The 22,635-nt window shown below is 39.6% G+C and overlaps 1 protein-coding gene and 1 long non-coding RNA gene across 9 annotated transcripts in view; one reads left to right on the top strand and one right to left on the bottom strand.

The window, feature by feature from the left end:
- The window catches only part of Arhgef4 (Rho guanine nucleotide exchange factor 4), a 186,543-nt gene that overhangs the window by 86,498 nt on the left and 77,410 nt on the right, over positions 1–22,635 (top strand). For 7 of the 8 annotated variants that reach the window (XM_048812177.1, XM_048812174.1, XM_015479116.2 and 4 more), the window contains exons 3-4: positions 5,646–5,951; positions 11,524–11,650. In XM_048812177.1, the coding sequence (XP_048668134.1) occupies positions 5,646–5,951; positions 11,524–11,650 (433 nt within the window). The remainder of the gene's footprint in view (positions 1–5,645; positions 5,952–11,523; positions 11,651–22,635) is intronic. The other variant, XM_048812173.1, reaches the window with a different exon arrangement.
- LOC125619375 overlaps positions 1–22,635 on the bottom strand; it is a 31,007-nt gene extending 8,372 nt beyond the window's left edge. Inside the window, exon 1 of the long non-coding RNA XR_007350894.1 lies at positions 22,513–22,635. This is a non-coding gene — a long non-coding RNA (uncharacterized LOC125619375). The remainder of the gene's footprint in view (positions 1–22,512) is intronic.

Here is a 22,635-nt window from a genome sequence, read left to right as displayed (position 1 = left end):
AAAAAAAAAAAAAAAAAAAAAAAGCCTGGAAACAGAGTGTTTCAGATTTCAATTTGGTGGGGGTGGGTGGGTGAAATATTTGGATTCTGGATTTTCATATTAGGGATGCTTAAACCATATCCATGTTGCTGCTGTTTTCTCCCATGCACAGATTCACATAATGACCATCATAACCGAGACAGTTCTGTCACCCTTCTGCTAGATGCCATCACACCCTCCCTCTCCTGCCCTGACCACTCCCAACCACTCACTAATCTATGATTCTGTCATTTAAAAAATGTGTTTTTTGAGTTTTCTTTGTGTGTGTGTGTGTGTGTGTGTGTGTGTGTTGCTGGGGACTGAACCCAGGGCCTTGTGCATGCGAGGCAAGCACTCTACTAACAGAGCTATATCCCCAGCCCCATGAGATCATTTTGCTTACTCAGCATAAGTCCCTTGAACTTCCCCTGAGTTGCTACTGTGTCAGTAGTTCCTTTCTGTTTCTGAATAGTATCCCATGGTACAGCATCACCAAGTGCCCCCTGCAGGGCATCTGTGCTGTGTTCAGGTTTGAACTATCACAAATAACGCTCCCATGAACATGCATGCCCAGGTTTTGGGGTGGACAGACTTTTTCATTTCTCTAGGGAAAATGCCCAGCAGTACGATTTTCAGGTCATAGGGCAAGTGTATGTTCAGTTATAAAAGAAACTGTCAAAGCATTTTCCATAGAGGCTGTATCATTTCATATTTCCATCATCAGTGAAAGGGAGGTCCCGTTCTCTGCATCTTCATCAGCATTTGGATTATCTCAGTCTTTCATTTTACCCACTCTAATAAATGTGTACTGATATCTCATTTTGGTCTTAATTTGCATTTCTCTAAGAGCTTGTGGTGTTGAACATTTTTTCATGTTCTTATTTGCCATACGTACACCTTCTTCATTGAAATCTCTCTCCCTGTGTTTTGCCTATTTTCTAATTGCATTGTTACTGTTTAACAGTTGAGTTTTTAAAGTTCTTTTATATCTATATTCAAATCCTTTATCAGTTATGTGATTTTTAAGTACTAGAGAAAGTACCTGGACAAGCTCCTGTCTGCAGGTTGTCTTTTCATTCTTTTAATAAGGACAACTTTTTAATTTTGAAGAAGTCCAATTTTTTAGTTTTTTCTTTTTATGGATCATGTTTTGGGGCAATGTCTAAGAATTCTCACCAACCCCTAGGTCCCAAACATTTCTCCTATGTTTTCTTCCATTTTTACATTAAATGATTTTATTTTGAGCTAGTTTTTTTTATTAAGATTTAAAGTTTAGGATGAGGTACATTTCTCTGCCTGTAAATATTCAATTGCTTCAGCACCGTTTGTTGAGAAGACTCTCCTTCCTCCAATGAACTGCTTGTACTTCTCTGTCACAGATCACCTACCAGAATTTATGTGGCTCTATTTATTGGTTATTGTGTGTGCGTGTGTGTGTTTACATGCACACATGAATGTATGTTGGAAATTGAACCCAGGGGCACTTTGTCACTGAGCTATACCCCTAGCCTTTTTTATTTTGAGAGAGGGTCTTGCTAAGTTTCTGTGACTGTCTTCCCACTCACGATCCTCCTACCTCAGCCTCCTAAGTCACTGAGATTACAGAGGTGCACCACTGCACTCAACCTTACTTTTTAATTTTCTTGAATTGATCTATGTGTCTAGCATTTCTCCAATTCCACAGTATTTATTACTGTATGTCTTAAAATTGAGTAGAGTGATTCCCCTGTTTTCTTTCTCAAAATGACTTTATTCTAATTCCTTTGCATTTCCATATATATTTTAGAAAATCTATATCAATACTATTGTTCATATTTTGATAGGAATTGAGTTAAATTAGTATATCAATTGAGAGATAATGGACATCTTTACTATGTTGAGTTTTCCAATCCATGAAAACAATGTCTCTCCATTTAGTTAGCTTTGATTTTTTTTTCAGTGTTTTGCAGTTTTCAGCTTATGAGTTGTGGAAATGTTTTGTTTGATTTATTCTTATTTCATAATTTTGAAATGACTGTAAATGGTATTATATTTTAAATTTTGGCTTATGCATACTTATTGCTAATGTATAGAGATACAATTTATCTTGTATCCTGTGACCTTGCTGAACTCACTTAAGAATTCTATGAATTCTTTTGAATAGTTCTTAGGATTATCTATATAGAAAATCATGTTATCCACAAAAGGAACAGTTTTCTCTCTTACTTTGCAATGTAGACCTTTTCTTTTCTCTTCTCTTCTTGTTTTATTGCAATGGCTAAAAAGTCAAATACCATATTGAAGAGCAGGGTTGGGAGCAGACATCCTTTCCTTGTCCCCAGTCTTAGAGGGAATGCATTCCCTGTTAGGTATGATGTTTGCTGTAGGGTTTTGTAGATATTCTTTATCAAGATTAATAAATCCTGTCTTTCTTGTTTGTTCACAGTTTGTTTTTTTTAACTCATGAATAGGTATTGGATTTTGTTAAATGCTTTTCCTGTAACACTTAACAAGATCATGATTTTTCTTTGACCTGTTATTAAGCATATCACACTGACTGGTTTTCAATATTACATAAACTCCACTTGGCTGTGATATATACAATTTTTAATAGTTTAATTCTTTCTAGCTGGTATTTAAAGGGTTTTTACATGTATGTCCATGTTAGCCTCACATAATTAGTTGGAACGTGTTCCTCTTCTGTTTTCTTGAAGAGATTATGTAGAACATTGTGGGTTTTTTTTTTAAATTTTGTAGAAATTTGTAATGGTAGTCATCTAAGCCAGATTTCTTTGGGGGGGACTCTTTAATTACAAAATCAAATCCTTTGATATAAGTATTAAATTAGCTATTTCATATTGGGTGAGTTCTGTGGTTTGCACTTTTTGAGGATTTCTTTCTTTCTACCTAAGTTTTCAAACATGTAGAGGAATTTCCAGTTATCTTGTATAGTTGCTTTAATGTCTGCGTGGTCTGAGCATTTCTCCGATTTCATTCCTGATACTAGAAATTTGTTTCCTCTATTTTTGTTCATGTTGTACTTGAGCTTTGTCATTTTGTTTATATGATATCTCTTGTTCCAGCCTTTCACTTTCAATCTATCTATAACTATTATATTTGAAATGAGTTTCTTATTGGCAGAATAGTTAGGTCATGTTTTTTACTGCACTCTGCCCTTCTCTGTTTTTAATCGGTCTATTCACCATTTCTATTTAAAGTAAATATTGATGTGTTCTTTTTCTTGATGTCCTGGAGGTTATTTGGATATTTTTCAGAATTCCATTTTTATGTATCAGTGGTATTTTATAGTGTATATGTTTTTAGAGATATGTTTTAGGGCCTGCTCTAAGAATTATATTGTATATACACAACTTAGCACAGTCCACTGATGTTGAAATTTTGCCAATTTAAGTGAAGTATAGAGACTTTATCTTGATTTAAATCCCTCCATTTCCCCGATTATAATTTTCTTAAATACTTCCTTCATGACATTGAGAACCACATCAAACAATGTAATAATTTTGCTTCAACATCAAAAATAATTTAGACATCTCAAGAGGGGAGATAGAATATATGTTGCATTTACCCAAATTTTTACTTTTTATATTGTTCTTTTTTCCTTCCTGATGCTTGTTGTGAGATTCTTCGTTTATTTCACTTCAGAAACACCTTTACCCTGAAATCCCAGCGCTCATTTCAGAAGTTGTTCTTTGTAGAAACTGTCAAGCTGATTATATAATTTTTGTGGAAATAAAAAGCAATAAAACTGGCCGGGCGTGGTGGTGCACACCTGTAATCCCAGTGGCTCGTGAGGTCAAGGCAGGAGGATCACAAGTTCAAAGTCAGCCTCAACAACTGCCAGGCACTAAGCAACTCAGTGAGACCCTGTCTCCAAATAAAATACAAAATAGGACTGGGGATGTGGCTCAGTGGTCAAGCACCCCTGAGTTCAATACCCGGTACCGGAAAAAAAAAAAAAGTCCAAGAGGTAAGTTTTCTTCTAGTTTGAAGTGAGCTTACTGCTGGTGGTAGTGAGATGAATGCTGTAGACATCCTAGCCCGAGGGTGGTTGGCATTCCTTGCACATGGCTTTCTGGTGCTTACTCTCTGAATGGCCTTAGGAGGACCCAAGTTTCGTATATAGGGTACATAAAATGCACAACAGGGAGATGTACATAAGAACATGCTCATTTACAGAAGAATGAATTGGACACAACTTTCGTATGTTCACATGTAAATATACAAACTGTAATTCCACATCATGTACAACCACAATAATGGGAAGTTATACTCCATGTATGTATGATATGTCAAAATACATTCTCCTGTCATGTATAACTTTTTTAAAAAAGATAAAAAAATTAAGAAAAACAAAAGAATATGTTCAATTAGTATTGATTACTTTGGGTGGGACTGAGCTATATAGATGTGACTTCCACCTGAAACATCAGGAATGTGTACCACATAGACTGATGAACAGATGTGGGATCTAGAATCAAAAGAGTAATTACACACAGAGCTGTGTGTCCTCAGATAAGTAACATTGCTCTCTGAGCTTTGATTCCCCATTTTTGGGTGGGGATAATAAACTAGTAGTTTATTGCCTATAGGGGAGTTAGGGAGAGAAAACTAGGATAAAGTACGTTTTAAACACAGAGCAATGTTTGGATGCTGAAGAAAAACACATTAGATCAGTGGTTCTCAATCTTGGCTCTATGTTATAATCATCTGTAGAACTTGAAAAGGTCCCAGTCCCCAGACTGTGCCCCAAACCATTATGTGACAATTATTCATTCATCCATCCGTCTTCCCTCTCCACTCCCCCTCCTTCTCTTCCTCCTTCTCTGCCTTTTCCTCCTCCTTCCTCTATTTTCCTGTTTATCTATCTACCTACTTACTTACATACTTTTTTTAAGGCATACTCTTTAAATAGTTAAAAGAAATTCCACCTGAGTTTCCACCAGAGAATATGCACCAAGTTTTGGGGGATGGCATTTTATAGAGGCTGTTGCTGTGAAGGAGATATCTCCTGGGGTAAGGATGGAGAGTGGTTAGACTTAGGAAAAGGGTTGATTCCAAAGAACAGAAATGCTGGAGATGTCAACATAAAGTTTAGCTGTTCTGCTGTGTAGACAAGTTTTATTTTGAAATGGTGAGGGTGCCTGAGTTCATTATCATGAACTGGGACAGGGTTGACAGCTTGGGGGAGGTGAGGCTATGCACACACTTCAGTCTATGTTAGTGTCAAACAAGACCAAGCAATGAATGTCTGGAATATGCTCCTTAAATTTTCTTCTCTGAGGACACTGTTTAAGTAAGAGCTTTGGCCACAACTGGTGACCTTCGAAAAGTATTTCTAATGAGCATGCTAACTTCAGTAATTGCTTTCAAGACTTAAGCCTTTAAGCAAAGCAGAAGACTGAGTTGTTTGAAATAGCCTTGAAAGAAGACATTTTAACAGAAACAAGATTTGTTCCTGATCTTCATATTTTCAATATTTTATGAACAAAATATTTCACTGGAATCTGTATTCTGAGAATTAACCAAACATAGTGTTCTATCCAAAAGAAACTGGGCAGAGAAAGGAAAGTGTCCCCAGTCGAGATGTTCTTGCTCTGATCTCTGATACTTTCTTCTCTGCTCTCCAGAATCACATGTCATGGGAAGAACCAGCAGGTGAGAAGCTCAGTTATTCTCCTGGTCAGAAAGCTTTTCACATGGAGCCAGCTCAGAGGCCATTCTTCACCACTGAGATGGTGACATGGACCCTCCCCTCCATCTCTGTAGAGGATATCCTCAGGGAGACCTTTTCACAGCCCAGAAGGGTTGCAAAGCACTCACACATCAGTTTGGATGACCTATGGCTGGAGAAGACACAGAGAAAGAAGCTGGAGAAGCAGATACAGGCTAGAAGGAAGACACGCACAGGAATAGCGCACCCAGACAAAGTCCAGGTAAGCCAGGCATCCTCTCATCTGGCCTGCTGTCCCCTCATCCTCTGTAGTAGCCTGCCATTTCCTGACTCTGACCTGCACTGAACTTGTCACCCTTGAGCCACTGGATGATAGCACACTAATGGGGCCCCACCTAACATGAACCTGTATGTGTCAATCGGATTTCTGTTACTATAACAGATACCTGACATCAAGCAACTTACAAAATAGGAAGGTTTATTTTGGCTCAATGGTTTGGAGGTTTCAGTCCACGACCAGTTGGCACATTGTTTTGGACCTATGGCAGCATAATACATCATGGTGGGAGTACATGAGAGAGGAAGCCTATTCATTATCAGGGTGGCCAAACAGAAAAAGAAATGGGAGTCCTACAGTCCCCTTTAAGGCCATTCCTCCAGTAACCTAAAACCTCCCACGAGGCCTCACCTTTTAAATGCTCCCACACCTCTCATAACACCAAGCTGAGGACCACGTAGGTCTTTGGAGACATTCTAGATCCAGTGCAAGAGGCACTTCACAGAGACATGTTCCCTACAACCACCAAGGTCAGGGTTCCCTCTTCATCCTCCATGTGTGTCCCTTCCTGTGGCCAGCCCTGTGCAGAACCAGAAGGCAGGGAGGAGGAGGGGGTCCTCGCCCTCAAGGATCTCACCATGGCAATTACCATTTAGTGAGAGGCCTCCTGTGTCACATACTGTTGGGCACAGTATGTCCATGAGCTCAAGCATTCAAAAAAGGAGCATGACATTTTGATAAGAGTCTTAATTAAATTAATAAAATGCAGATACACTGTCCCATTTTTTTTGGTCCATAGCGACCTTCTGACACCATGATAGTTTGCATAAAACTTACAGCCTATTAAAAGTGACTGTAGTCTTGACATCTTACCTTTAGTCAACTCTAACTCTGTGTCTTATTCTTTCCCTTTATACAATAGCAATTTTTTTATTATCCAGTACTTGTGAAGTATACATCGGAGTCTCTCCTCATCCTTGAGTACCAGCTTTTTTTTACTGAGGTGTAATTCACATAAAAATTCACCATGTTACACTGAACAATTCAGTAACATTTGTTTGTGAGCATCACCTCTATCTGGGTCAAAGGCATTTCATTACTCTAAAAGGAAACACTGCATCTATTAGGCAGTCACTACCCATTTCTCCTCCCCAAGCCCTGACAAGCATTAATCTGCCTTCTGTCCCTAAGGATTTACCCATTTTGGATATTTCAAAGAAATGGACTCACACCATACGTGACCTTTTGTGTCTTGTTTTTTTTTTTTTTCACTTAGTATGTTTTTACAGTTCATCTATGTCTTAGCATATATCAGTACTTAATAGTTTTTGTAGCTAAATCATAGTCCACTAGAGAGACATATTTGTTTCATTTTCATTCATCACCATTAATAGACATTTGGTTTGTTTGTACCTTTTGTCCATTATTAATAGTGTTTCTAAGACTAGTATAAAAACTTTTGTTTGAAGACATGTTTTCTGTACTGTGGTATATATCTGGGAGTAGAATTACCAGGTCATATCATAATTCTGTGATTAACTTAGAGAAATCACCAAGCTGTTTTCCACCCACCAATCTATTTGATTTTTTTAAATTCCTTTTATTTTTTAAATACATGACAGCAGAATGCATCACAATTCTTATTACACATATAGAACACAATTTTCATATCTCTGTATATAAAGTATGTTCACACCAATTCATGTCTTCATACATGTACTTTGGATAATGATGTCCATCACATTCCACCATCCTTGCTAATCCCCTGCCCGCTCCCTTTCCTTCCCACCCTTCTGCCCTATCTAGAGTTCATTTATTCCTCCCATGTTCCCCCTCCCCACCCCACTATGAGTCAGCCTCCTTATATCAGAGAAAACATTCGCCATTTGTTTTTTTGGGATTGGCTAACTTCACTTAGCATTATCTTCTCCAGTGCCATCCATTTACCTACAGATGCCATGATTTTATTCTCTTTTATTGTTGAGTAAAATTCCATTGTGTACATATGCCACATTTTTTAATCCATTCATCTACTGAAGGGCATCTTGGTTCCACAGTTTAGCTATTGTGAATTGTGCTGCTATAAACATTGATGTGGCTGTGTCCATGTAGTATGCTGTTTTTAAGTCCTTGGGGTATAGACTGAGGAGAGGGATAGCTGGGTCAAATGGTGGCTCCATTCCCAGTTTTCCAAGGAATCTCCATACTGCTTTCCATATTGGCTGCACCAATTGCAGTCCCACCAGCATTCCATTTGATTTTTTTTTCCAGCAGTAGACAAGGGTTGCAAGTCCTCACATTCTCCCTGTTTTCTGTTTTGTTTTATTATTGTCGAAAGATAGGAAGTATTGAAAGGATATGAAGAAATGGAAATCCTTGCATACTGATGATGAGGATGTAAATTAGCTACAGCCATTATGGAAAACATTTTCCAAAAAACTAAACATAGAAACACCATATGATCCAGCAATCCTGCTTCTCAGTATTTACCCTAAAGATTTGAAATCAGTATGTTGGAGACACGTCTACACTCCTGTGTTCATTGCAACACTATTCATAGTAGTCAAAAAATGGAAAGAAACACATGAATGGATAAAGAAAACATGGTACATACACATAATGGAATTCTATTCAGCTGTAGAAAAGGAAGAATTTTTTTGTTACTTGCAAGATCATGGATAAAATGGAGAACGTTACGCTAAGTGAAATAAGTCAAATGCAGAAAGGCAAACACCACTTACATGTGCAATCTAAAACAATGAAGTTCATAGAAGCAGAGAATAAAATAGTGGTTACCAGAAAAGGTGGGGTTGGAGGGAGTGGGAAAATGTTAATCAAAGGGTACAAAGCATCAATAAGAGAGGAAAAGTAACTTTGACTTGTTTTTTAGATTTATCACACAACAGGATGAATAATAGAGTATTGTACATTTCAGTATCCATCACTAAGAACATCTCAAATGTTCTCATCACAAAAATGTTAAATATTTGAGGTGATGGACAGGTTAATTAGCTTGATTTAATCATTCTACATTCTGTGTAAATGTAAATTGTAACATCACTTTGTACCTCATAAATATATACAACTATAATTTATCAATACCTAATTTTTTTTAAAGTTCTTAAAGAAGGTACAAAGCAAAATTTAGGTGGGAAGAGAAACCAAATATACGATTCTCAGATTTCCAAGGTAGTTGTGTTTTCTTTTTACTGTAAGTTCTCCACTTGGTTGAGTCATTCAGCGGTTAAAAGAAAACCTGTGAATATGGTAAAAAAATATATATATTAATTCAAAAACCTGGTTACAAGACAAGTTCTATGTGGAAAATCAAGTTTTAAATGTTGATGAGACTGGTTTATTTTACAAGGCTATTGACAAATGTACCTAGATAATGCAGATAGCATTTTGTTTGACAAAAATGTGACCAAAGGCTGGTGTGTGACTCAGTGGTAGAGTACATGCTTAGCATGCACAAGGCCCTGGGTTCAATCCCCAGCACCCTTCAAAAATAAAATGTGACCAGAGACCCACAGGAACTGTTTCACCTAGGAGCAACAGTTCAATATTTTCTAATTCAGTGTTTGTGAAGAATTCTAGAACACAGGTAGCACAAAAAATAAGAAATGACTAATTTGGGCTGGCATTGTGGCTCAGTGGTAGCGTGCTCTCCTAGCAAGTGCGAGGCCCTGGGTTCGATCCTCAGCACCACATAAAAACAAATAAAGGTATTGTGTCCAACTACAACTAAAAAATTTTAAAAATTAAAAAAAAAAGAAATGACTAATTTGAAAATGCTTCCTAATGCTCCAGGAAGATGGTGTGGGAGACAGTTGCTCTTCTACCTGTGATGGGGTCATGTCCTGATAAATCCATCGTAAGTCAGAAGTGCACTTAATCCTCCTAACCTATCGTACATCATAGCTCAGCAACACAGAATGCCGTAGTCTGTTGGTTTTTCCCTTTTGTGTTCACATGGCTGACTGGGAGCTGCAGCTGACTGCCACTGCCACTGCCCAGCATTGCCGAAGAATATGGTACCACATATTGCTAGCCTAAGAAAAGATCCAAATTCAAAATTCAAAGTAAAGTTTCTGTGGAATGTGTATCATTTGTGCCCTATTTAAAGTAAAAAAATCCGAAATTGAACCATCCTTGGTCAGGAACCATCTGGAGGTGGACATAAAGCAGTCATATTCAGTTTTTCTCATTGTCTGAATATTAAAAAACTTTTCCCCCTGTGGTTTGTAGTTCCATTCCCTGCCTTTGCCCTGACCAAAACTAGGCTGAATTTACAGAAATACTAAAAAAGTGTCAAGGTGTTGTTATCATGTCACCTTCCTGGTCTTTTTTCTAGTAATCTGGGCTTTCACTTTCCCACTCTGCCATGCATTTCCTGCAACTCTTCCTTTGGAGCCAAGTGGCAGGAGGACGAATTAAAAAGAGACAAGGGTCTCCCTCATGCCTTAGGATGACAGCTCTCTGGTCAGAGAGGATTCTTCTCCCTCCTGGTTTCAGATGCCTGTTTGGAGCCTGAATCTTATTACTATAATTGGATTGCCTCTGGGGTTGGGTTGAAAGAAAACACCATCAGAATACACAGGATTTCCCCCATCCCCTCATACCTTCAGGCACCTCCCTTTCCTCTTCAGATCAGACAGGGCTTCTTTGGAGGCCATTTTGCCTATGTCCAGTTTTAAGCGCTGCTGAATTCAGGCAGGAGGATACACAAGAACAACAAAATAGGAAACTCACTTCTCTACAGGATTGGGGTAACCTCCAAACCTGGCTTCCTTCCCCAGGCTCTCTGCTACCATTGATTTTCTCTGATAGCTGACTCGTATATTCTGCCCAAGGTCTTCAGTGGCATTCAAATGGAAGCGATGGGGTGGAATGCAATGCCCCATCCTAACCTTTGTATATTTATGCTTCCTGCATTACTGTTTGCTTAAGTGTACAAGGGATATAAATCAAAAAGACAAAAAGTAAGCATTTATTTGCATACATACCATGATTTTTAAGATACTACAATAACCTTATTAGAAGGTAGCAAAAGTGGGGGGGGGGTGGCTATTATCTTCTCAGACAATGAAGAGATACAGGAAAGGACAATATCTTTCCCTTCCCAAGACCCCAGGTAACATTGATCCTTACTGTCTGAGATATCAAAGCCTTCTTGAATTACATTTTAGTCAATTGCCCCCCAAAAGGATAGACCTTGGCTGAAACTAACAGTTTTGCTTTGGGGAAAAATATCAGGCTGTTAGCTAACTGCTGGGGGTGATGTAGATGCCTGAAGCCCTTATCAACATCCCTCCTTTCAAGTTCCTGAATGGCAGCCTTTCCTGCCAAGGTTGCACACCTGGCTATGCACGTTACATAGTTCATACTCCAGGAAAAGCTTTCCTGGTGGATTTTGGTGTGAACAGCACCTTCTGGAACTGTGCACATTTTGGCTGGGGCTCTGCTCACAGGAAAGGTCCTGGGCAATTGGAGGTGGCAATGACAGCCTACCATCTGTTTTGTTTATTTACCCTCTGCCTCTTTCCTCCTCTGCCAGTGTTGGAGGGAGACAATTATCACCTCTCCAGAGTCTCTGCATCTCCCTAGAAGAAGCCATCTGCTCTCCCAGAGTGCCCCGATGGGACTGAACCACCTGGGTTGGCCAGAGCATATACCTGACACCGGTGAGCTGCACGTCTCTCTTTCTCATTATATATTTAGGTGTTCTGGCAAGAAGGACAAGAATGAGTGTTTTGATGGTTGTGTCTACTTGTCTAGCAGTTAGGAAGGAGTAGGTGGTACCTACAGAAAAAGAATTCTTAGGTTGGGGCAGATTTGATGATGGAGCTCCCAAGCCTGGCTCTGTTAGTTTATTTTGAGCAAAGCTATTGACTAAGCCTTGGTATTTATTATAGCAGGATAAACCTGCAGAATAAATAATCATGTAGTGACTTTTCTCTAATCCAATGATGGAATTTGGGTGCTTTCCCATCTGAGGACCAGTAATCTCTCCCTTGAATTTTACACCACCTCCATGAATTTCTTTCCCAAAACTATAGCAAACAGCATCACATCACAATATATGTCCACAAAAGGGAGGGCTTTTTGTGTCACAAGGGAAGTGGGCCCCAGATGACAGCCAGAATGAGGCCTCTTCATACACAGGTACCACTTTTCTTAGCCCTAACCCAAGAGAGCTGGGCATACTAAGAGATGTTCAAAGGATCCTGGCCAAGGGCTAGATGTTGCGTCTCTGGTCCTCAGCAGACACAGGTTATTATCGGCAACCTTAAAATGCATTTAAGGTACGGGTTATTATCAGCAACCCTAAAATGCTAGATGCATTTAGCTAACTGAAGGAAGGGACCAATTCTGGTGTTTAAGACAGGTGAGCAAGAATAAAACCAAAGCAGAGTTGAAAAAAACAATAGTTATACCTATCAAACATGTAATTTGTCCAGGCTTGGGGAGTAAGAAATAGGTCAATAGTTGCTGCTTTGGGAGCTAAAGAGCCATAAGAAGCAGTAAAGTTAGAAGATGAGAGGGGCAAGCTGTAGTTAGTCCAAGCATTAGCATTTGGCACATGCCGTGCCAAGGAGTCTGCTCTGAGGCAGATCCTGATCTTGAGCCTCAGTCTGCCTCAGTGCATACGGTGTGCTCGTTCCTGGCAGAGCTGGCATTCCAGATTAGCTGGTGGACATGACTGTTTTCTGTCAGCAAGGGTACATGCTGAGGCTGCATGTGGACTGCTCCTCTTTCCCACATATGGCTGTGATCTTAAACTCACAGCCAGCAAAGTCATGAAAAATTACTTGGCAATTGCTTAAAGAATCATTTCTAGAGAGAAGAGATTTTCTCACATGAGCCCTTCATTAAGCCGTGGAATTATTGAGAGGATTGTGGAAGGGACGATCATGGGAGAGATTCCCTTTTTTCTGGAGATAATCTATCCTCAAAGCTGATTTTGACCCTTTAAGTCTAATGCATGTTCTTACAGATTCAGGGTTTCATAATATTATAGCCCTATCATTTCAGAGCATCATTTGAATTAAATGAAAGATGAATTTATTGCTGATAAAATTTTAAACCTTAGTAACACATAACCCAACATGTGTTACTAAGGTTTAAAATTTTAGAGAACTGCTGAAGTCAGAGATCAGGGCTGCGACTGGCCACACTTGACATCAGGGTAAGAAGGGTGGGCCCATCCCCCATTTCTCTGTTATCCCAGATTCTTTTTTATCATGAAGGAATGAAAATTCCCATCTTCCTATCTCACAAGATTAGTATGAGGGACTAGTGAGGGGTCTCTATATTTAGTTTGGGGAAATTTTCTTTCTTTATTGCTTCTTCTCCAACTGTTTTCTTCCCAACTTCTGAAATTTCTACTTTATATAAATTATATTTCCAATTTATGCACCCAGCACCTTGCATCTTTCCCCCCCACACCCCAATTCTTTTCTGGTTTTAACTCATCTGTATTCACTGCCTTCATTAGAGCTTGTGATTCAGTGGTCATTTTTAATCTCCATACAGTCTTTCCAATTTTCCCTTGAAGGATAAGAACAGAAAATCAGGAATTTTGTAGGTTTTTTTTTTTCCCCTCCTGTTTATGGCTTTCAGTTCTTTTCCAAACTCATCTGCTATTCTTTTGATTGGCAGAATTTCTTAGTAGGAGAAATTCTTCTATTTGCTCATTCTTCCCTATCAGTGGCTTATTGTCCAGTAGCCATAGAAATAACATTCTTTCAGAAACTGTTACAAGTTCGGATTCTCCCAACACAGCTGCAGTGGGACATGAAAAGCTAAACTTTCCTGTAATGTATGCACATAAAAAGAAGAAACCAGTTCCTTCCACCTTTTTAGGTGAGCTCAGTCACCTAAAAAGATGAGAGAACTGTAAGCAGTCCTGGAAGGACTTTTTGTTTTGATTTTTGGGGGTGCTGGGGACCAAACCCAGGATTGAGCTTGCTAGGCAAGGGCTGTACCACTGAGCTATACCTTCAGCCCCTGGAAAGACTCTATTAGAATTTCTTCTCCATGTTTGAAGAGGTAGCCAAGAATTGGCCTGATGTGGGAACTGCTGCCTTCTGCACTGCAAGATGGTGTCCAGCATAAACTCTAGCACGTCCATTCCCACCAGGGGAGCCATCACGACCAGAAGTGACTCTGTGAGTCCTTAGGGTGGCACATGCACAAAGCGTCACATGATGCCGCTGTGGCTCTGGAGTTCACCCCTTTGGAAGGGTCTGCAAGGTTTTACCCAGGAATTTTTCTGTTGCTTTTGGGTCATAAAATTATTTCACATCTCCTCTTTCTCCAAGTCCAGTATATCTTTGTTGTGTCTTGTGGCTGATACCCGTCCCCAACTTCTCTGCTAGTAAAGGATTTTCCTGGATTTTTAACAGCTTTATTGAGATACATTTCACTTCCATTTAAAGTGTACAACTCATTGGGTGCAGTGGTCACATATGTAATTCTAGAGACTCAGGACTCTGAAACAGGAGGGTCAAATTTAGCAAGGCCCTAAGCAACTTAGCGAGACTTTGTCTCAAAAAAAAAAATCAAAATGGTTGAGCATGTGGTTCATGGTAAAGTGCCCCCAGGTTAAACCTCCAGTACACAATTAAAAAAAATAAACTGTACAACTCAGTGGTTTTTGGTATATTCACAGATGTGTGTGATCATTGCCAGTCTTTTAAAAACATTTTCGGCACTTCATAATAAACCCTGTAACTTAAGTTGTTGCCTCTTCTCAAAACTCCTGGATCTCCACCCACCTCTGTTCCCACTGCAAGGAACCATCAGTCTACTTTCTGTCCATATAGATTCCTTATTTTGAATTTGCATAAACAGAACCATATAGGATCTGGTCTTTTGTAACCAGCTTTTTTCATTTAGCATGTTTTCAAGGTTCATCCACACGGATACAGCTGTATCAGTATTTCAATCCTTTCTATGGCTGAATAATATTCCATTGTATAGCTATACCACAATTTTCTTCATGCATCAGTTGATGAACATTTGAATTGTTTCCATCTTTTGACTCTCATGAACAGTGCTGCAATAGCATTTGTATACAAACTTCAGTGTAGACATGTTTTCATTTCTCTTGGGTTATGTACCTCCGAGTGGAAATGCTGGGCCAGATGGAAACTCTATGTTGAATAATTTCAGGAAGTGCCAGACTGTTCTCCAAAGCAGCTGCTCCACTTCACATTCACACCACCAGTGTAATTTCTCCACATCCTCATCAATACTTGTTGTCTGACTTTTGACTCTAGCCATACTATTAAGTTGTATCGCATTGTGGGTTTTTTCTCCATTGTAATTTAATTTGCATTTTCCTGATGACTGTTGGTGTCCATCATCTTTATGTGCTTATTGACCATTTTTAAATCTTTTTTAGAGAACTGTATATTTAAATCATTTACTCATTTTCAAATTAAGTTTTATTTTTAATTGAGTTGTAGGCTTTCTTAGATATATTCTGAGTACAAGATCCTTATCAGATATATGATTTGTAAATATTTATCCCATTCTGTGAGTTGTCTTTTCACTTTCTTGGCATCTGTTGAAACACAATTTTTTTTATTTTACATTTTGATGAAGTCCAATTTATCTATTTTTTCTTTCATTGCTTATGCTTTTGATTTCCTACCTTAGAATACTTTGCCAAGTTCAAGTTCACAGAAGATTTACCCCTTTGTGTTCTCCTAAGAGTTTTATATTTTTAGTCTTACATTTAGATCTTTCATCTATTTTGAGCTATCTTTTGAGTATGGTGTTAGGAAAGAGTCTACCTTCTTTCTTGGACATGTAGTTATCCAGTTGTCCCAGCACTATTTGTGGTAAAGACTATTTTTTTAAATCATTTATTAGTTCTTTTTAAATTGCTAGAACAAAACACCTGAGGAAGGATAATTTTTTTTATTTGTTTTAATTAGTTACACATGATAGTACAAAGACCTTGACATACATTTGAATCAGATGGGATATAATTTCTCATTTTTCTGAGTATACAGGTTATAGAATCACATTCGTCATGCAGTCACATATATACACACAGTAATAATAATATCTGTTTCATTCTACTATCCTTCCTATCTCCCCATCCCCTCCCCTCCCCTCCCATCACTTCTCTCTACCTAATCTAGGGTAACGCTATTTTTTCTCACATCTTCATACATGTATTTTGTATAACAATCAGGGTCTCCAGGAAGGGTAATTTTAAAAATAAATTTAATGGGCTCACTGTTTTGGAGGCACAATGTCCACATCTGGTGATGACTTCTTGCTGGCGGAGTTCTGAAGTGGGACAGAGTATCACAAAGAAAGAAATAGGAGCCAGGTGCAGTAGTGCATACCCGTAATCCCAGTGACTCAGGAAGCTGAGGCAAGTGGATTGCAAGTTTGAGGCCAGCCTCAGCAATTCAGTGAGACTCTGTCTCAAAATTAAAATTTTAAAAAGGGCAAAGGATATAGCTCAGGGGTAGAATGCCCCTGGGTTCAATCCCTAGTATCAAAAAGACAGCAAGGACACTCAGGTGCACATGTTTCTGGTCTCTCTCCCTCTTCTTATAAAGCCACCTGGGTTTAATCACTGGGACTCGACTCTAACGCCCTATATAATCTAATGACTCCCCCAAAATGGGATGATCTTATTTTTTAAATAGGTCTTATTTTGTTCCTCTATTCCTTTTTTATCACATTTTTTGACACTAAGAAAATATTCCTAATGTGGTATTTTAATTTCGCTTGTGATTCTTTCAGTATTTGAAATTTTTTAGTAGTTGCTCTAGGATTTGGCATATGTATAACTTATAATTAACTTCAGATATATAGTAGCTTAATTTCAATATTATTAAAAATCTTATTTCTGTATAGGTCTATTCCCTTTCCCCCTTTCTGTGATATTACTGTTATACACTTTGTATCTACTGATGTTACAGACCCAACAGTGCATTGTGAAAATGATTATTGTCCCTGCTTTCTTAGCACTAACAGTTTTTCTCTCACCACTCCCTTTATGCATTATTAGAAGACAAATGCCATATATAATTCCATTTCTATATATCAGCCCAATAATAGATTACATACATATTATTTTATACAGTTGCTTCTGAAATCACCTAAAAAAAGAAAGGAAACAGGAAATGATAGTATCTTTTGTAACTGCAAAACTACCTTCAGTGGTGCCCTTTCTGTGTAATTTGGATTCAGATTACCCTCTGGGTAAATTGGCCAGTAGTCACTTGCTTTCAGTCTGCTGAACTCTCTTTAGCATTTCCTGTAAATTGGTGTCTGCTAGCAAATTCTCTATTTTGATCCAGGAAAGTATTTACCCTTCATCTTTTAAAGAAAGCTGTGCTGCATAAAGGATTCTTAGTTGACAAGGTTTTTTTTCTTTTCTTTTTGTACTTTTAACACACTATTTGTCACTTGACTTCAGTAGTTTCTGCTAAGAGCTCAGCTATTGTCTTTTTGAAGAAGGAGCACTTATAAGTGGCTTGTTGCTCCTCTTTGCAACTTTCAAGATTTTTCCCCTTTTCTTTCAGCACTTTTACCATGTCTGTCTGTGAGCTCTGTATTTATCTTGGGAATTCTTTAGCTTCCTGGATGTGTACATTATTGTTTTTCAATACATCTTGGAAGTTTTTAGCCATTACTTTTTAAATATCTTTTTCTTCTCCTTTCTTTCTGGTATTCCCATTATACTTCCATTGGTGCCCTGAATGATGTCCCACATTTCTCCAAGTCTCTGTTCATTTCTTTATGGTTTTCTCTCTTTGGTTTGCATAATCTCTATTAGTCTGTTTTTCAGTTTACTAATTCTTTCTTCCACCTGCTCAAAATATTCTTGAACCTTTTCCATTAGATGATTTCAGATATTGGGCTTTTTACCACTAGAGTTTCGATTCGGTGCTTTTTAATAATTTATGGCTGTGTTTTGGTATTCTATTTGATGCAACACTGTCATTAACGCTTTCTCCTTTTAATCATGGTTTGTTTTAGTTCTCCAGACATCTTTATAATGGTTACTTTGAATTTTTTTTTATGATCAGTATGACATATGGTCACACTTACTGGCAGTATCTATGGCCTGCTTTTTTTTCCAGTGTATAGGTCAGTAGGTTCTTCAAAATTTTTGTTTGGAAAGTGGACATTTTCGATTGTATGTTGTATAGCAACTCTGAGTACTGCTTGCTCACCTGCCTTGCTCTTGTGATTTGCTTGTTTAGTATCTGGGTAAATTGTTTCCATGGCATTCATTTTTGTTCCCATAGTGCTAAGCCCCTGATGCCTTAGGAAAGTGCAGTTTGGGGATTCCCATGGTCATCCTTGAATGACAGTGGCTTTGCCAGGGCTCTCTCCCATTATTTCTGTGAGCATACCCAGTTGTGAAATTCTACTAATTAAGAGCTGGTTGCTTTATTATTTTCAATATTTTCCTAAGGGAATAAATTTCTCTACAAACTTCTCCAATCAAATTCTGACTAATTTGGAAGAATATTTTCGAGGTCAGTGTTGGGTATTTATTTGTCTAATGTCGGGAGGGCTCCTCCCAACTGTCTTGATTTCAGTTCTGCCATGAAAACTAGTGGGTTTACAGTCTGGGCTGGATCTTCATTAGATCCATGAATCACCTCCCAGTTCCTTTCATTTAACCTCCACTGTTCCTGAAAACACCTTTAGGTTGAAACTTCTCCATGCTCTGTCACAAATAAGGTAGTTCCTTTGGGAAGAAATTAGGTGCTCTTTTTCATAGTCTGCTTTTCCTCCTGGGCAAAATCTTTAAACCAGGACTCTGGATACTGGGGTCAGGGCAATAACAAGCTTCTCTCTGAGTGATACTCAGAGCCCTTGGGAAAGGAAGTAGTACTCGTAGCCCTCTCAGCTTGCCTCTCCTGTCATAGAACCACCACTTCTAGCAGGGAGAAAAGGTACCCCAGACACAGTATTCTCAGTGAGCCAAAAGAAGGAACCAATCCTTGCTGCTGCTCAACCACTCTCATGCAGGAGAACCTCAGTAACAGGAGAGAAATGGGAGTATGGTGAGAAATGCTTGTGTCCTGCTCCTTAGAAAGGAAAGACCTGGCTGGTAGCTGGAAGGAGAGGTAGCTCTATTTTATTGTCTACAGCAGTCTGAAATGGAGTCTCTTCCTCCTTTAGCTACAGTCTTGACTCAAATGCCATAGATTCTCACCTTTCTTACTGCATTGTCATCGATTTTCTTGAATAGATGTTTCTTTATTTGATGTGCACTTTTAGGACCATTTCAGAAAATTATTAAATGGTTGTGTGTTTAATACTTTTCACTAGTATCACTGTGAAACTGAGTCTGTCTCAGTTTCCCTGTTTTTACAACCTGTCAATCATTTCAGTAAGACTCTTGGAAGAGATATTGGATAATTATGCTTATATAAGTCATATTTATCTAAATCTAGTCTATTATTTCCCTCATTTTAACTCCAGAAACTAGCACTGTTCTCTACATGTAGTATGTTCACAGTGTCACTTGCCTGTGATTCCAATATTCTAGCAAGAAATGTCTGGGAGTCCTAAAAATAAGGAGGCAGGGAATTAACAGTTACATAGTGGTCCAAAGCATGGATGATGAGTATTGGAACTAATTTCACCACTTCCTGGGTGGGTGACTTTGTTTATCCCATGCTTTAATTAAATTCAACTAGCAGATAAAGTTCTCATGTCAGTAGCATATGTGTTCAATATTTTCAGCATATACTTGATATATGCTAATATTTCAGACATTGCTAGAATGTGTGTATGTACAGTATATACAGAGAATATGTGGAATAGGAATCTTCCTGTGGTTAAGTCTTGCTATCCCTTTGTCCCCCATGATCCCTTGCACCTCCAGGATAGGAAGCATTAGTTTATTTTAGCCTTTATCATCACTGTGATCTTGGGAAACACATATCTCTTTTTCATAGTGGAGCTCAAATGGGGATTTGTCCCAGAATCCAGGGGATTCTGTCCCTGAAGTACATCTAGCACAGAATATCTGATTGAAATTTACTGAAGACTTGGGAAGATTGGAAAGGGAAATGGACTCACTGAAGGCATGCCACTCAGTGGTTCACACAGGCTAGATCCACTCAGGCTGCTGCCATCCAGACACAGTACCCCTGCACCCTCCACTCAAGAGCATACCTCAGTCTTCTTAAAGTCCTGACCTAAAAGAGTGAGAATCTTCCCTTTCCTGTCCAGCTGGCCTCCTGCCCAGGTCCAGGCCACATTCATCCCTACACAGCTGCTCATGGAGTGGTGAGGTACTCTATCTACACACTGTGGGGACATTGTGGCGAGTAAGTCATCACCAGCCTCACCACAGACATTATCTACAGGGGTGTAGATAAAGAGCAAAAGACAGGCTGCTGACCAATAGTCATAAGTGCCAGGAATAAATAAATGAAGAGTTACTGAGTAGAGACATTTCCTGAGATCTTAAAGTTGAGAAGGAGCCAATACCATAAAAAGCAAAAAGAAAAGCATTCCAGGTGAAAGGAACCGCAAAGACCCTATAGCAAGGAGAAACATCAAGGTGGCCATTGCAGCTATAGCACAGAGAGCTGACAGAAGGTAGAAAAATCAGTTGGGTCATAACACATAGGATCTTGTGGGTCTTCCAGGGAGGGAAAGTAACTTCTGAGGGGACTGGAAGAGGAAAGTGACATATGACAAATTTTAGAGTTTCCTTGGGTTGTTCAGTGAATGAGACTCAAGCTGTCCTCCTTTCGAACGTACAGAATGGTAGTGGTAGCAGCAGAGTATCAGAAATGGACAATTCTGATGCTTATTTTAATGTAGAACCCTCAAGCCCTGCAGCTGGGTGGGGAGGACTGGCATTGGCCACCCCTTCCTGTGAAGTTCATCCCACTCACAAAGGCTTGGCATGCAGGCTTCAAAGGACACCCATAGGAGAACATAAATGATGACCCTCCATGTAAAAGAGCCTGCATTCAAGAAGAAGGTAGTGGGGCCGGGGTTGTGGCTCAGTGGTAGGGCATTGGCCTTGCATGCATGATCCTCAGCACCACATAAAAAATAAATAAATAAAAATAAAGATATTGGGCAGGGATTGTGACTCAGTGGCAGAGTGCTTGCCTTGCCCGTGTGAGGCACTGGGCTCAATTCTCAGCACCACATAAAAATAAATAAACAAAATAAAGGAATTTTTTTTAAATAAAGATATTGTGTCCATCTACAACTAAAAAAAAAATCTTTTTTTTTTCTTTTTTTTTAATTTTTTTTATTGGTTGTTCAAAACATTGCAAAGCTCATGACATATCATCTTTCATACATTTGATTCATTGAAAAAAAAAAAAAAAGAGGAGGAGGAGGAGGTAGGGGAAGAACTGTTCTTCCCAAAGTCAGGAAAGAATGGCAGCAGGGACAGAAAGTGTGAATGCTGATATGGAGAGGCCAGGAAAGGAGAAAAGGCACACACACTCCCCCTAGAGGAGTAAAATAAACAGGAAAAAGAGAGTGGGCTTTAATGTACAGATTTGGTCAAGGCATCATCCAATGCCCATCAACTGAACACCCAACAACCATGCTATTGTCTTGGGCAGGTGTAATTTACCTAGAACTCTGGTTGCTATTGCTCCAGCCCTCTGAGTTGCTAGGGCAGAGGAGGACAGTATCTATGAAGATGCAGGGTTCCTTATGGTACAGAGGTAAGAGCATCTATGGCTTAGGGATGGAGATAGGCTATGGGAAATGAACCCCAAGTGGAGAAAAGGGGAAAAATGCTCACTTTTCAAGGGTCCACCCCATGATGGCTCTGCATGCCTCTTATGTCATCCTCACTACTGGTAATACCTATGGCACTTTACACTTGAACTAACTCCCAAGGCTTAGAGTGTGTGTGTGTGTCTGTCCATCATGGGGGACAGGTGGTCAGCAGCCTTGATGGGCCTCTATTAAGACTTCTCTTACACATCTCAACCTCCAAAGTGACACCAAGTCTTCCGCTGTTTTTCGCCTCCTAGATTTAGTATTTCATATAATGACTTGTTGATTGTTGCTTTGGAGGTATCTCACCACGTAGGCACGACGAACCTACAGAAGGCTCAGGAGTGTCTGGGATAGTCAAGGGAACATCGGTGAAGCTTTCCTCCCCTCCCAAAAGAAACACCTGTAATCTGTGACACCTTGTCATGAGCCTTTAGGCCCCCAAATTTTTGTTCCTGGCACTGGACTTTTCCATGCATATTGTAACGTGTGCTTTGACTCTACTTTTTACAACCCCCATAAACACGCAAACTAACCTGCCAGCCCATATTCTCTGGGTAGGGCACGACCCTGGCCACCAGCTGTTAGGGAGATCAAGGGTGATAGTCCCCACTGACCGGGTGCGAGCCGGGCTAGGGGCGGGGCGGGGCGGAGCGTGTTTTCCCCGTCCCAGAGTGCGGTGCTGGCGGCCGAAGTCTCTGCCTGGGACTGAGCGCGGCCTCCTGCCTGCGCCTCTCACCAAAACGGAGATGTAATTCTTGCGGAGAAAACCTCCAGCTCTACTCACCACCACGTGTCCACTCTTGAGAATGACCGTGTCCTAACACACGCACGTCAATCCTGGCGGCAGCTGCGCAACCCCGTGGGGACCCAGGGCGGCTCTGGGTCCCGGTGCGCCGCGCCCGCGCCC

Source organism: Marmota marmota, unplaced genomic scaffold, assembly GCF_001458135.2.
Source record: "Marmota marmota marmota unplaced genomic scaffold, marMar, whole genome shotgun sequence".
Lineage (NCBI taxonomy): Eukaryota > Metazoa > Chordata > Mammalia > Rodentia > Sciuridae > Marmota > Marmota marmota.
The sequence above is the reverse complement of the archived record's forward strand: the minus strand, read 5'-3'. Positions and strand labels throughout refer to the sequence as shown.